Source organism: Lepidochelys kempii, chromosome 2 (assembly GCF_965140285.1).
Source record: "Lepidochelys kempii isolate rLepKem1 chromosome 2, rLepKem1.hap1, whole genome shotgun sequence".
Classification (NCBI taxonomy): Eukaryota; Metazoa; Chordata; order Testudines; family Cheloniidae; genus Lepidochelys; species Lepidochelys kempii.
Genome location: NC_136381.1, coordinates 160,995,095 through 161,008,155, shown reverse-complemented (window position 1 = coordinate 161,008,155; position 13,061 = coordinate 160,995,095). Strand labels below are relative to the sequence as shown.

At 43.1% G+C, this 13,061-nt stretch overlaps 1 protein-coding gene across 8 annotated transcripts in view; it reads right to left on the bottom strand.

Moving 5' to 3' along the window:
* The window catches only part of PTPN3 (protein tyrosine phosphatase non-receptor type 3), a 278,122-nt gene that overhangs the window by 21,986 nt on the left and 243,075 nt on the right, over positions 1 to 13,061 (bottom strand). For all 8 annotated transcript variants that reach the window (XM_073332642.2, XM_073332646.2, XM_073332643.2 and 5 more), the window contains one exon: positions 10,407 to 10,553. In XM_073332642.2, coding sequence (XP_073188743.1) covers positions 10,407 to 10,553 — 147 coding nt within the window. The remainder of the gene's footprint in view (positions 1 to 10,406; positions 10,554 to 13,061) is intronic.

Below are 13,061 nucleotides of genomic sequence, written 5' to 3'. Positions count from 1 at the left end.
TTTCTCTATAGCTAGTAACATTACCTGGACTTTTTGAGAGATGAGTGAAGGAGATACACCCCACAAACTAACTCCCTTCCCTGCTGACAAGAGAACAGCAGCTCTAAAATGGCCACTGACCTGCTGAATGGTTATGACCGTGTTTAAGTGTCAGTTTCTTCAACACAGTACAGAGCTAAAAAGTGAAATTTTGGAAACATTTCAAGGAGATAAGTATTATCAGAACCGTGGGTATTTTGTCACTATCTGAAGGGTATTTAATTATCTTACTGCTACATTTTCTAAAGGATTTGGATCCTCCCCTTTTGGTATCACATATTTTTTATATTAATCAAAAAAGAGAATTCCCTATATTTCTTGACAAATCAGCTTTTTCAGGCACTGAGATTAAGTTCACATCTTCATGTGACCAGAAATATGTAATTCAAATGGTTTGGGAGAATGTGGGAAATAGTTTGTTCAATAGAATTTTTTCTCCCCTCATATTATAAGGGCCACTCAAACTACACATAAGAAAGTACTTTGGACTTTCTTTGCTTAGGGCTGAGATTTTGCCCATTAAGACAAGGATATACAAAGATCAGAATCCAATATATATATGAAAAAACTTTGCCATCTCACATGAAAACAACGATTTAGGTTATTTGGAAGCTAGTTCTGATTAATTATTTGCCCTATGAAATATTTAAAGGATCTGTGCTCAGCTCAGTGATTATTAAAACAGCACTTATACCGTTGTGAACAATGTATAATTACTTTAATTGATAAACACCATATACCTTAGATATTCAAGCTATACTTTCACTTTGATTTCCTCAAGATTTTCCTGATTACATTTTCTTCTACCAAACAGTTTTAAAACTTACCCCGACGACTTCCAAATAGCCACACTTAGTTAATAATTTGACATAATGTTTTTTTAAAAAGTTTCTCCAAAATAAAGCTTGAAAGAAGATATCCATTTTAATGGCATTTAAACAAGCCCCATTCCCATGCCTCCAAAACCACCCTTAACTGAATTTACTGAAAAATTATTTTAAAATGATCAGTTAGTAAAAAGACTTTCAAAAAAAGTCGTGATCAAGATGACAATATCATGCCTGCTAATAACGTTAGACTGAGATTTACTTACAAGTCAAAAAGGAGTGAAAAGCACAACCAAATCATATGATTACCTTTTAAGAAGGCTCACAATGAAGAAGCCTTTACCACGTTTATTGTCCCCTATGAAAAGGAACAGTCCAGCACTGATGCGGACATAGAAACCATGAGACAGACGCCACAACAGAGATAAACGTGGAGGCTGTAACTTTATTAAAAGCCAGTGGGGAACCACTCCTGAACCGACCTGGCAGGGCTGTTTGCACTGCAAATTTCAACTGGGCACCAATGGCTCTAGATACTCGAAGCATAGGGGTGGGAATGAAGGCAGTGTCCCTTTTATACCCTCCTGCCTGCTTGGGATGCTGATCCCCTACTACTTCCCCTCCTCCGCTCAGGAGGCTGGAGAAATGAGATGAGGAAAGCCACATGCTGCATAACACATGCAGGCATGCCCACTTCTGCACAATGTTGTACTCTGGGCCCAAACTCAAATCAGCCTTTTAGGTTACAGGGACCTTACATTGGACCCTGTTTAACCCACCAACCCCACTGGAACCCATCAAAGTTGCGACAATGTAATTTAACCCCACCTTCTAAGTGGACCTCTGATGCTAGATGGAAGGTGAAACCCACCCCCACAGCAGTTTGCTACTTGGGGAAAGTCCCTTCCAGACCCCAAATAAAGTTTGGCAGTCAGCCTAGCTCCCTGAGTAAGAGTGCACATGGAACAGAGCCCATGTGGGCTATTTCATAGAATCATAGAATATCAGGGTTGGAAGGGACCTCAGGTCGTCATCGAGTCCAACCCCCTGCTCAAAAGCAGGACCAATCCCCAATTAAGTCATCCCAGCCAGGGCTTTGTCAAGCCTGACCTTAAAAACTTCTAAGGAAGGAGATTCTACCACCTCCCTAGGCAACGCATTCCAGTGTTTCACCACCCTCCTGGTGAAAAAGTTTTTCCTAATATCCAACCTAAACCTCCCCCACTGCAACTTGAGACCATTACTCCTTATCCTGTCCTCTTCTACCACTGAGAATAGTCTAGAACCATCCTCTCTGGAACTACCTCTCAGGTAGTTGAAAGTAGCTATCAAATCCCCCCTCATTCTTCTCTTCTGCAGACTAAACAATCCCAGTTCCCTCAGCCTCTCCTCATAAGTCATGTGTTCCAGACCCCTAATCATTCTTGTTGTCCTTCGCTGGACTCTTTCCAATTTATCCACATCCTTCTTGTAGTGTGGGGCCCAAAATTGGACACAGTACTCCAGATGAGACCTCACCAATGTCGAATAGAGGGGGACAATCATGTCCCTCTATCTGCTCGCTATGCCCCTACTTATACATCCCAAAATGCCATTGGCCTTCTTGGCAACAAGGGCACACTGCTGACTCATATCCAGCTTCTCGTCCACTGTCACCCCTAGGTCCTTTTCCGCAGAGCTGCTGCCTAGCCATTCGGTCCCTAGTCTGTAGCTGTGCATTGGGTTCTTCCGTCCTAAGTGCAGGACCCTGCACTTATCCTTATTGAACCTCATCAGATTTCTTTTGGCCCAATCCTCCAATTTGTCTAGGTCCCTCTGTATCCTACCCCTGCCCTCCAGCGTATCTACCACTCCTCCCAGTTTACTATCATCCACAAATTTGCTGAGAGTGCAATCCATACCATCCTCCAGATCATTTATGAAGATATTGAACAAAACCGGCTCCAGAACCGACCCTTGGGGCACTCCACTTGACACCGGCTGCCAACTAGACATGGAGCCATTGATCACTACCCGTTGAGCCTGACAATCTAGCCAACTTTCTACCCACCTTATAGTGCATTCATCCAGCCCATACTTCTTTAACTTGCTGACAAGAATATTGTGGGAGACAGTGTCAAAAGCTTTCCTAAAGTCAAGAAACAATACATCTACTGCTTTCCCTTCATCCACAGAACCAGTAATCTCACCATAGAAGGTGATTAGATTAGTCAGGCATGACCTTCCCTTGGTGAATCCATGCTGACTGTTCCTGATCACTTTCCTCTCCTCTAAGTGCTTCAGGATTGATTCTTTGAGGACCTGCTCCATGATTTTTCTGGGGACTGAAGTGAGGCTGACTGGCCTGTAGTTCCCAGGATCCTCCTTCTTCCCTTTTTTAAAGATTGGCACTACATTAGCCTTTTTCCAGTCATCCGGGACTTCCCCCGTTCGCCACGAGTTTTCAAAGATAATGGCCGATGGCTCTGCAATCACAGCCGCCAGTTCCTTTAGCACTCTCGGATGCAACTCGTCCGGCCCCATGGACTTGTGCACGTCCAGCTTTTCTAAATAGTCCCTAACCATCTCTTTCTCCACAGAGGGCTGGCCATCTATTCCCCATGTTGTGATGCCCAGCGCAGCAGTCTGGGAGCTGACCTTGTTTGCCAGCAGCAAGAGCAAGCAGATGTCGTCACCTCTCCTGACCCTGTAGGCAAGAGACAAATCAACTGGCCTCTCACAGCCCTGTAGTTCAGTGGCAGGAGGACTGGGCGGGACAGGCTCCATTAATGAATGCCAGGAGGCAGCCCATCCTGTGATAGAGGGCAGTGGGGGGAAGGAATGACAAGCGCCCTCCCCATCCCTCATACATGCATCGAGCAGGGAGAGGAAGGGGGAGGCAGGGGAGCCCCAGTAGCACTGCCTCAGGTACTCCTGCTTGCAATGTCCATTTTTCCTCTTTCACCCAGAGGAGGAAGGAAAAAGGATACTCTATCACCTCCATCAAAGATGCACCCTGGCTAGTGAAGTGAGCATGAGAAGATGATATATTCCATGCCACTAGGAGTTGTGCCTATTAATTTTTCATACCAATGCATGACATGAAAAATTCTTTGTTTCTCCACATGATCATTCTTCATATTTTTAAATGTAAAATCATTAAAATCAGAATGGGATTTATAAATGTTAATAGTGGGAACGGTGTAAGAAAACTAGCAGAGGCATACTCAGACATAATGATTGGGGTATCTGAAAAGAATCGTCCTTCATGCCCAATGGGGAAAACAGAGTTAAGAAATTGGGAAAACCGATGAGCAACTTTGGTTCACATAAATGAGAATGTGTCAATTGTTGAACATATAAATATTTCTTTTTGAAGTGAAACATGTAAGACTGAATTGGAAAAAAATCATCCCCGTAAATGACTGATTATGCCTCAATTTACAGGCTGAATTTAGGAAGCAAGGGCCAAAATCACTCCTGTTGATACAGGAAAGTGGAAGTTGCCTTCTGTGGCCCAGAGGGGTTTCACACAAGCATATACCTCTCAACCTTCAGGCTTGCCAGTGTGTGACACAAGCAATCACAATGAGCGACAAACCATAGAAATGTGGAACACCTGTGCTTTGTTGTATGTCATGCCATAAGTGACATTTATAAAGGTTTTTAACTATAACAATATGAGAAAAGACTTTTTTCTTATTGTGACACTTAAATAAACTAGTTTTTAAAAAAAGGAAACTAAGAAAACAAATTCCATCATATGCAGTCATAAGGACCCCTCACCTTCGCACCCTCACACACAGGTTGCCAGAAGGGCCTGAATTCTGGACCTTCAGATCCCCGCACAGATTTTTACCCTTGAAGCTACAGGATTATCTCATTTTTTGCAGTCCAGCCTCCAGGGAGGAATGTGATGCATATTTAGGCAGCATGTTACACAACTATTTGGTAGAAAGAAACAGAAAGTTGGAATCAGGACTCCTGGGTTCTATCTCTGTCTGAAGTGCAATGGTGTTTAATGGCTGGAGCAGTACGAATGACAGAAGGAGAGTAGTGTCATCGCCCATCTAATCCAAGGGATTAAGTGCCATGGAAACACTGTACTGTAAGAAACTATGCTGGTGAGACATTCCTTGAATATCTGAGGTGAAATTCTGGGAATTTTACCACTGACTTCAATGGGGCCAGGATTTCACCCTTATAATTTAAATGTTCTTGTTTTTCCATTCTATAACAATATTTATTCTTTAAATATTAGGCTTCAATAAAGAAATATCTAATCTTTTTAAACACATTTTCACCTTGTAGATATCTGTAATTAACTGCCATCATTTTAACAGAAAGGAACAGAACAAATCTAAATGCTTTTGCAGGGTTCTTGTTCACTGAGCCCATCAAAGAAGCACTATCAAAATATCTGGGGAGATGCAAGACAATTGTGAGTGGCCTGAAATCATCTTAGTCTAAAAAACTGGAAATTGTATTTATGAATTCAATTTCTGACTGTCTGAGGAAGCCTGGCTGAGTTGCAGGGCGAGTTCTTGCAAGCAACTGGAGGGCAGGCAACCCAATAACTTATTTCTATTAGATCCATTAAAAAAATGAAGTGGGATTTCCAACAACAGTGTTACTTTTCAGTATGTGTCAATTTGGTGCTCTCTATCCATACACACAGATACATTATAAAGTATAGATATTCTAACTATATTTTATATGTTAAAATATTACAGGTGACATTTTTAGTGCCACTTATAGTTAAGTTTCCCTCACCCTTTCCAATATAAGACACACTTTTCAGTTGCTTATAACTTTGCCAAACTTTAACTATTAGGACTGAAGTATTTTATGCGGACTACTTTCCTCAGGCTTTATTTTATTTCATTTTTTAATTTCAACTGAAATAATTCAGTCATTTCTGAAAATAAAATTACAGGAAATACATTTTGCCCATGTTAAAAAAAACATTGTACAGATATTTCATCAAGGCTAGTGCCTCTGTGCTTCGAGGAAGCGCTTGTAATGTAGCATAGATTGGTCCTAGTGTCAGATGTGCCTTTTGTTGTAACCAAAAAAACTGCCCAAATTTGGCTAAATTACAGGCCTCCAAAAAGTCGCAGTTCACACATTGCTCAGTGGAGACTGGTTAGAGTTTGGCAGCTGAATTCTCTGAAGATTTCCTTTGCACTGGGCATTCTACAGCCCAGGGCTTGCAGTACTTCCTTTACAATGGCTCTTCTGGACAGCTGGGTGCCAGGCATCATAACTGAGAGCAGGGAGATTGTCCTGCGCTCTTCCTGCTGTAGGCAGCCTAGACAAGGAGGAAGCCACCTAACTAGAATGCAGAGGAGTGCGGAAAAAGGGGAAGACATGGGAAAAAGGGGGCAGCAGAAGAAGAGGGAATTAGGGAGCACACTCTTCCAGAACCTGGAACTGAACACTGGTGTCCTGAGTGTCTACATTTCTCAGCTGTCACTACATATCTGTGAAATCCATTGGCTAAATGTCTCTCTCATCCCCCTCAAGTGTTTGGTCCACTAAAAGGAGAGCAACCTTACCAGTTATTCCATTAGCTCAGGCAATGGAGATACGTGCTCTGGATTTAAAGGTACAGACGCTACTGGTGACCTAAGCTAGGGGTCTCAATGGTTCAACATGTTATTTCTGTTTTTTGTTTGTTTGTTAAGAAACTTGGAAATTATATCTGAAAGATTATATTAAAAGGTTAAGGTTGTGAAATCAAGCACTCAGAAGTGGGGAAATGCCAATGTAAGGTTGCCCTTGCAACCTTAATTTACTCCTTCCCCCACACCTCGTGCGCACGCATTGTGATACAGTCACACACTATTATGGTATGGTTATATACCATTTTTTTTCCCTCTGGGACCCATTCTTAGTTCAGTGAACGGGTGGCCATCATTGGCACATTCAATACCTTTGTTACTGTATTTATACTAGTTGCAATAAAACTTTGTCCTTGCTAGAGCGTCACAAATGCAAAATTGCTCTTTGAGATGGTGAAACATCTTTTGCCAGAGTTAAGGTTTTTAATGATACTTCTGTGAATGGCTGTGTATACTTGACTGTACCTAAAGATCATGCCTTAGCCCTTTTGGCCTTAAGGACTTGTCCTCACTAAGGAATTGAAGAACAAAGCCTAAACTCCATCTTCAGAATTTATGTCTGCTCCAACTTCCCTGTCTTCTTCAGCTGCTCTCACTAACTTCCCAATTAGTATAGAATCATAAAATATCAGGGTTTGAAGGGACCTCAGGAGGCCATCTAGTCCAACCCCCTGCTCAAAAGCAATTAAATCATCCCAGCCAGGGCTTTGTCAAGCCTGACCTTAAAAACTTCTAAGGAAGGAGATTCCACCACCTCCCTAGGCAACGCATTCCAGTGTTTCACCACCCTCCTAGAGAAAAAGTTTTTCCTAATATCCAACCTAAACCTCCCCCACTGCAACTTGAGACCATTACTCCTTGTCCTGTCCTCTTCTACCACTGAGAATAGTCTAGAACCATCCTCTCTGGAACCACCTCTCAGGTAGTTGAAAGCAGCTATCAAATCCCCCCTCATTCTTCTCTTCTGCAGACTAAACAATCCCAGCTCCCTCAGCCTCTCCTCATAAGTCATGTGTTCCAGACCCCTAATCATTCTTGTTGCCCTTCGCTGGACTCTTTCCAATTTATCCACATCCTTCTTGTAGTGTGGGGCCCAAAACTGGACACAGTACTCCAGATGAGGCCTCACCAATGTCGAATAGAGGGGGATGATCACGTCCCTCGATCTGCTCACTATGCTCCTACTTATACATCCCAAAATGCCATTGGCCTTCTTGGCAACAAGGGCACACTGCTGACTCATATCCAGCTTCTCGTCCACTGTCACCCCTAGGTCCTTTTCCGCAGAACTGCTGCCTAGCCATTCGGTCCCTAGTCTGTAGCTGTGCATTGGGTTCTTCCGTCCTAAGTGCAGGACCCTGCACTTATCCTTATTGAACCTCATCGAATTTCTTTTGGCCCAATCCTCCAATTTGTCTAGGTCCCTCTGTATCCTACCCCTGCCCTCCAGCATATCTACCACTCCTCCCAGTTTACTATCATGCGCAAATTTGCTGAGAGTGCAATCCACACCATCCTCCAGATCATTTATGAAGATATTGAACAAAACCGGCCCCACGACCGACCCCTGGGGCACTCCACTTGACACCGGCTGCCAACTAGGCATGGAGCCATTGATCACTACCCGTTGAGCCCGACAATCTAGCCAACTTTCTACCCACCTTATAGTGCATTCATCCAGCCCATACTTCTTTAACTTGCTGACAAGAATATTGTGGGAGACCGTGTCAAAAGCTTTCCTAAAGTCAAGAAACAATACATCTGCTGCTTTCCCTTCATCCACAGAACCAGTGATCTCATCATAGAAGGCGATTAGATTAGTCAGGCATGACCTTCCCTTGGTGAATCCATGCTGACTGTTCCTGATCACTTTCCTCTCCTCTAAGTGCTTCAGGATTGATTCTTTGAGGACCTGCTCCATGATTTTTCTGGGGACTGAAGTGAGGCTGACTGGCCTGTAGTTCCCAGGATCCTCCTTCTTCCCTTTTTTAAAGATTGGCACTACATTAGCCTTTTTCCAGTCATCCGGGACTTCCCCCGTTCGCCACGAGTTTTCAAAGATAATGGCCGATGGCTCTGCAATCACAGCCTCCAGTTCCTTTAGCACTCTCGGATGCAACTCGTCTGGCCCCATGGACTTGTGCACGTCCAGCTTTTCTAAATAGTCCCTAACCACCTCTTTCTCCACAGAGGGCTGGCCATCTATTCCCCATGTTGTGATGCCCAGCGCAGCAGCCTGGGAGCTGACCTTGTTAGTGGGTACCTTAAATGGAACCTCCAAATATCCACTCCCAAATAAACCAGTTCCCAAACCAGATTCCCAACCAGAATCTCAGTTTCAGGAATTGACAGTGCACTGAGAGTTTACTTTGGGAATACAGTTATAGGTTGAGGAGGATTTCTATCTGTAGGAAGGCAGGCAAAAGTCACGAGCTGTCTCACCTCCCAGGTGCCAGAAAAAAACGGTAATTAACCTTTCATGTGTGTTATTCTTTGAGATGTGTTACTAATGTCCATTCCATGTGTGAGTGTGCCACATGCACAGTTGCCAGAGATTTTTCCATTGGTGGTATCTGTAGGACCGGCTCTAGTGTCCTCTGGAGCCATGCGTGTATGTGCCCGCACCCTCCCACTTCCTTCTTGCCAGTACCTCTGACACAGGGGTAGGAGGGTGGGTCATGGAATGGACACTAAGAACTATATGCACTAATTAGAATAACTCTGCAATATATGACAGAAAAGTCCAAACCAGCCGGCAGGGCTCATTATGCTGGCACACAGCTCCAGAGGACGCTCGAGCCGGTTCTACAGATATCACGAAGAGAAAAATCTCTGGCAACTGTGCACGTGGCGTGGAATGGACAGAGTAAGCACTCAAAGAAGAACCTTTACTACTCAGAGCAGTGCTCCCTATTTGATCTGCCTCCGAATCCTTACACACAGCAAGTTTCTATATCATCCATCCACTAGCTGGTCACTTTTTTGAACCGTAGTCCCCCAAACTGTGGGGCGTGAGACCATTCGGGGGTGCATGGCGGGGCCTAGGGCAGCCCCTGCAGGCGGTGGTGAGGGAGTGCCACCCAGCCCCCATTCCAATCCCAGCTCCACTCTGGCTCTGGCCCCACCCCCAGTCCCAGCCACAGCTCAGGGGCCCTGCTCCTGACTGCGGCCTCACTCCCTGAAAAAGTTTGGGGACCGCTGTTTTAGAGGTTACAGGGATTTTTCACTTCATGCATATTATAAATTAGAGAGCAAATACATTTTACACTGGAAATAGAAATATTTGCACTTTCGGATTTCCTATGACTCAGGGAGTCTATGAACTGATTTCAAAACCATAATTTAGTAAATCAGTCCTCTAACAGATTCTTCAAAGCAGTTTTAAGAAAGGAGTCAATTTTTTTTTTTTTTTTTTACAGATTCTCAACAACATAAGTAATTTAATTAGACTAAATTTTGGCTATGTGCTTTAGAGCAGTGCTACTCAAAGTGGTGGTCCGTGGACTGATGCCGGTCCTCAAGCCATCAGCTGCAGGTCTGCGCATACATTGGAAAAAAAAAATACCGGTCCCCCATATCAGATAGCTTGAGAAGCACTGCTTTAGAGGGTATTCTCTAACTCCTCTCACATGATGTTTTCAGAAAAGCAGGTATCAGAATCTGCCATTTTAATATTTTATACATTTTCACACACAGAGTGGTAGGAAACAAGCAGCTGGCCTAACTGCTTTTTATTCAGGAGAGGGGATAAGAAACAAAGTTCAAAAAGTGTAGCAAACAGTATATTACAGGAAGACACAAGCTTCTTTAGCAGAAAGGATTTTCAATGTAAACCAGCTTCGATAGTCAAGATCAAAACACAAGTTTAGACATAAATGTTTAATTACTTTGAGACTGAGGTGAACTGCAAGCTTCAAGAGAGGATATACACACTTACCCGTCCTCGTTCGGTGAGGGTTGTCAACATGATGATCAGCGACAACCTATGATCCCAGACTACCTGCCAGAAGTGTGCACAGGTATGTGGAAGAGGACCTTGAGTGGCGATATATCTGTTCACAATGCCAGCAGAAGGAATTTCCATCTGTCAGGAGAAAGAACACCCTACCTCTCAATACTCAAATGCCCAAATGTAATATTGTTTTCTTGTTTAAAATAACTTTCACAAAGATGATCTTCTGAAGGAAGTTTAAAGAAACAAAGTTGAGTAACAAGATTAACAAGTTCACCTTAAATATCTTATAGAATATCACAATAAAATATCTTATAGAATATCACAATATTTGATTACTAATTTAAAATGGACCAAAATCACATGCTGAAACACAGCAATTTCTTTTAAATGATTTTTCTACACAACAATGAAACCTAGTTACAAACTCACTCAGATCCTTGAAGCCATTTACAAACTGATGAGTGTAGCATACAAATCATTACAGCTTAGTTAATCTAAAATAAAAGGTTATGGAATGACTTGCTCAATTTACTCTCAGCAGACAAACATTTTGAATTCTCTTGAAAATGTTTTACTTATCCTGTTGTACAATTTTATAACCTATAATTCTTTACTATCCCTCCCACATCTTAAAAGAAAAAATATACTTACAAAAAAATCTCATGTTTTCTTCTGCTTCTCAGCATTTACCCATATATTTAGCTTCTCAACAGCTAAACCTGTCAACCACAGCAGCACTTCTCAATGCTTTTCCCATTCATGACCTAAAACCCAGCTGCAGGGATCAAACTGTGCTCATATGTGGTGGTTTGATACACTGGTATATTTATCTGGAGAATGTCTTCTTGTGCTCCAGAATATACATGATCATTTATTAAAAAAGTCTCTCTCTCTTATGGTTGAAAACCTTCAAAAGGTGAACTGATGCAGAGAGGTGGCCCAAATCTGCAGTTAGCCTTAAATAATTACTCTCAGAGAAATATAAACTTACCCTATTCATTTCAATATGCCATTAAGTCTGAAATCTAATTATGACGATTTAAGTGCCAACTTGATTATTTCATTGCTAATCAAAGCAAATGAGAAAGGAGATGGACATTATGCATACAGACACTCCCCGACTTACGCAATCGTTCTGTTCCGGAATGACTTGCGTAACTTGAATTTTGTGTAAGTTGGAAATGTATACCCGACCATTACGCAAAACCAAACCAAACCAAAAACCCTCCTATTTTTAGCTTAGGGAAGTTTTTCCAAAAGTGTGGATTTGCATCTAAGTCGGGTCTTACAGAGGCTTCCTGGGTTATGCATCTGCTAAGAGGGTAAAATCCCTTTTTGGCGCCTCAAGTGGGTGGAGTTTGGTTTGTGGGCAGAGTACTAATACTTCTATTTTCTAATTTCTATTTGGATTCAGATTCTCAGGGCAATCACTCACAACTCAAACACACAAAAATGCTTTTAATACAGTTAGGCCAACTAGAGGAACAATCCAGACTTTCCGCATAGCTCCTGTGTCACACAAGTGAACATGTTCGCTGCTTGTATGAGGGCACATACTCTCAAAAGGAATCGGGCGCTGGGAGAGTAAGGGGGTAAACAATAAGAAGTTCATAAGAAGCAGTAACGATGGTTCTTCGAGACAAGTCCACCTATGGGTGCTCCACTGTAGGTGTACGTGTGTCCCTGCACTGCTGATTGGAGAATTTTGGTAGCAGTGTCTATTTGGCCCACCCCATGCACTACCTCGCCTCTCCCCCCTCACCTTGTGGTCTGCCACAAGGCTAATCAGTGTTGCACGGGCAAACCCTTCTCATTTCCTTCTCTACCACAGAGGGTATGATGAGAACTCCAAAGTAGAGGGGAGGAGGGTGTTCATGGAGCACCCTAGGGGGACATATCTTGAAGAACCATTGTTACTGCACAAGGTAACTACTACTTCTTTGAATAGTGTCCCTATGAGTGCGCCACTGTAGGTGACTCCTGAGAAGTATGCCCTACTGGAGGCTGGGGCTTCAGAGTCGGGTCTCTGATGGATGACAGTATCGTGGCACTGAATCTGGCATCTGTAGTAGAGTTCCCCAGGATGGCAGAGTGTTCGGCAAATGCATGTGCAGATGCCCAGATACCAGCGCTGAAGATTTCTGATATAGGGATACCCTTGGAGAAGGCGATGCACGAGGAAACCAATCTCATAAAATGTGTGCAGATTACAGATGGAGGTGCTAAATTGCAAATCTAATAACAGAGCTTGATAGAGTTCGAGGCCCATTAAGAGAGCTTTTGAGCTGAAATCGTGTGCCTCTAGATCTGTCTGCGATGGAGAGGAAGAGTCTCAGAGATTTTCTAAAAATTCTTGTCCTATCCAAATACAAGGCCCAGACTCCTTACGTCGAGTGTATGGAGGATGGCTTCCCTATTATCCTGGTGAGGTTTGGGATAAAAGGTAGGAAGGTGAATTAGTTGGTTCACGTGAAATGCGGAAGTCACTTTGGGGGTGAACTTTGGATGTGGTCTAAGCATGATGTTGTCGAAGACCAACACTGTGAAGGGTGGACGCGTCATCACGGCCGTTATCTCCTCTAGCCTTCTTGCCAAGGTAATGGTGACCAGGAACACCTTCTTCATGGAAAGATGAAT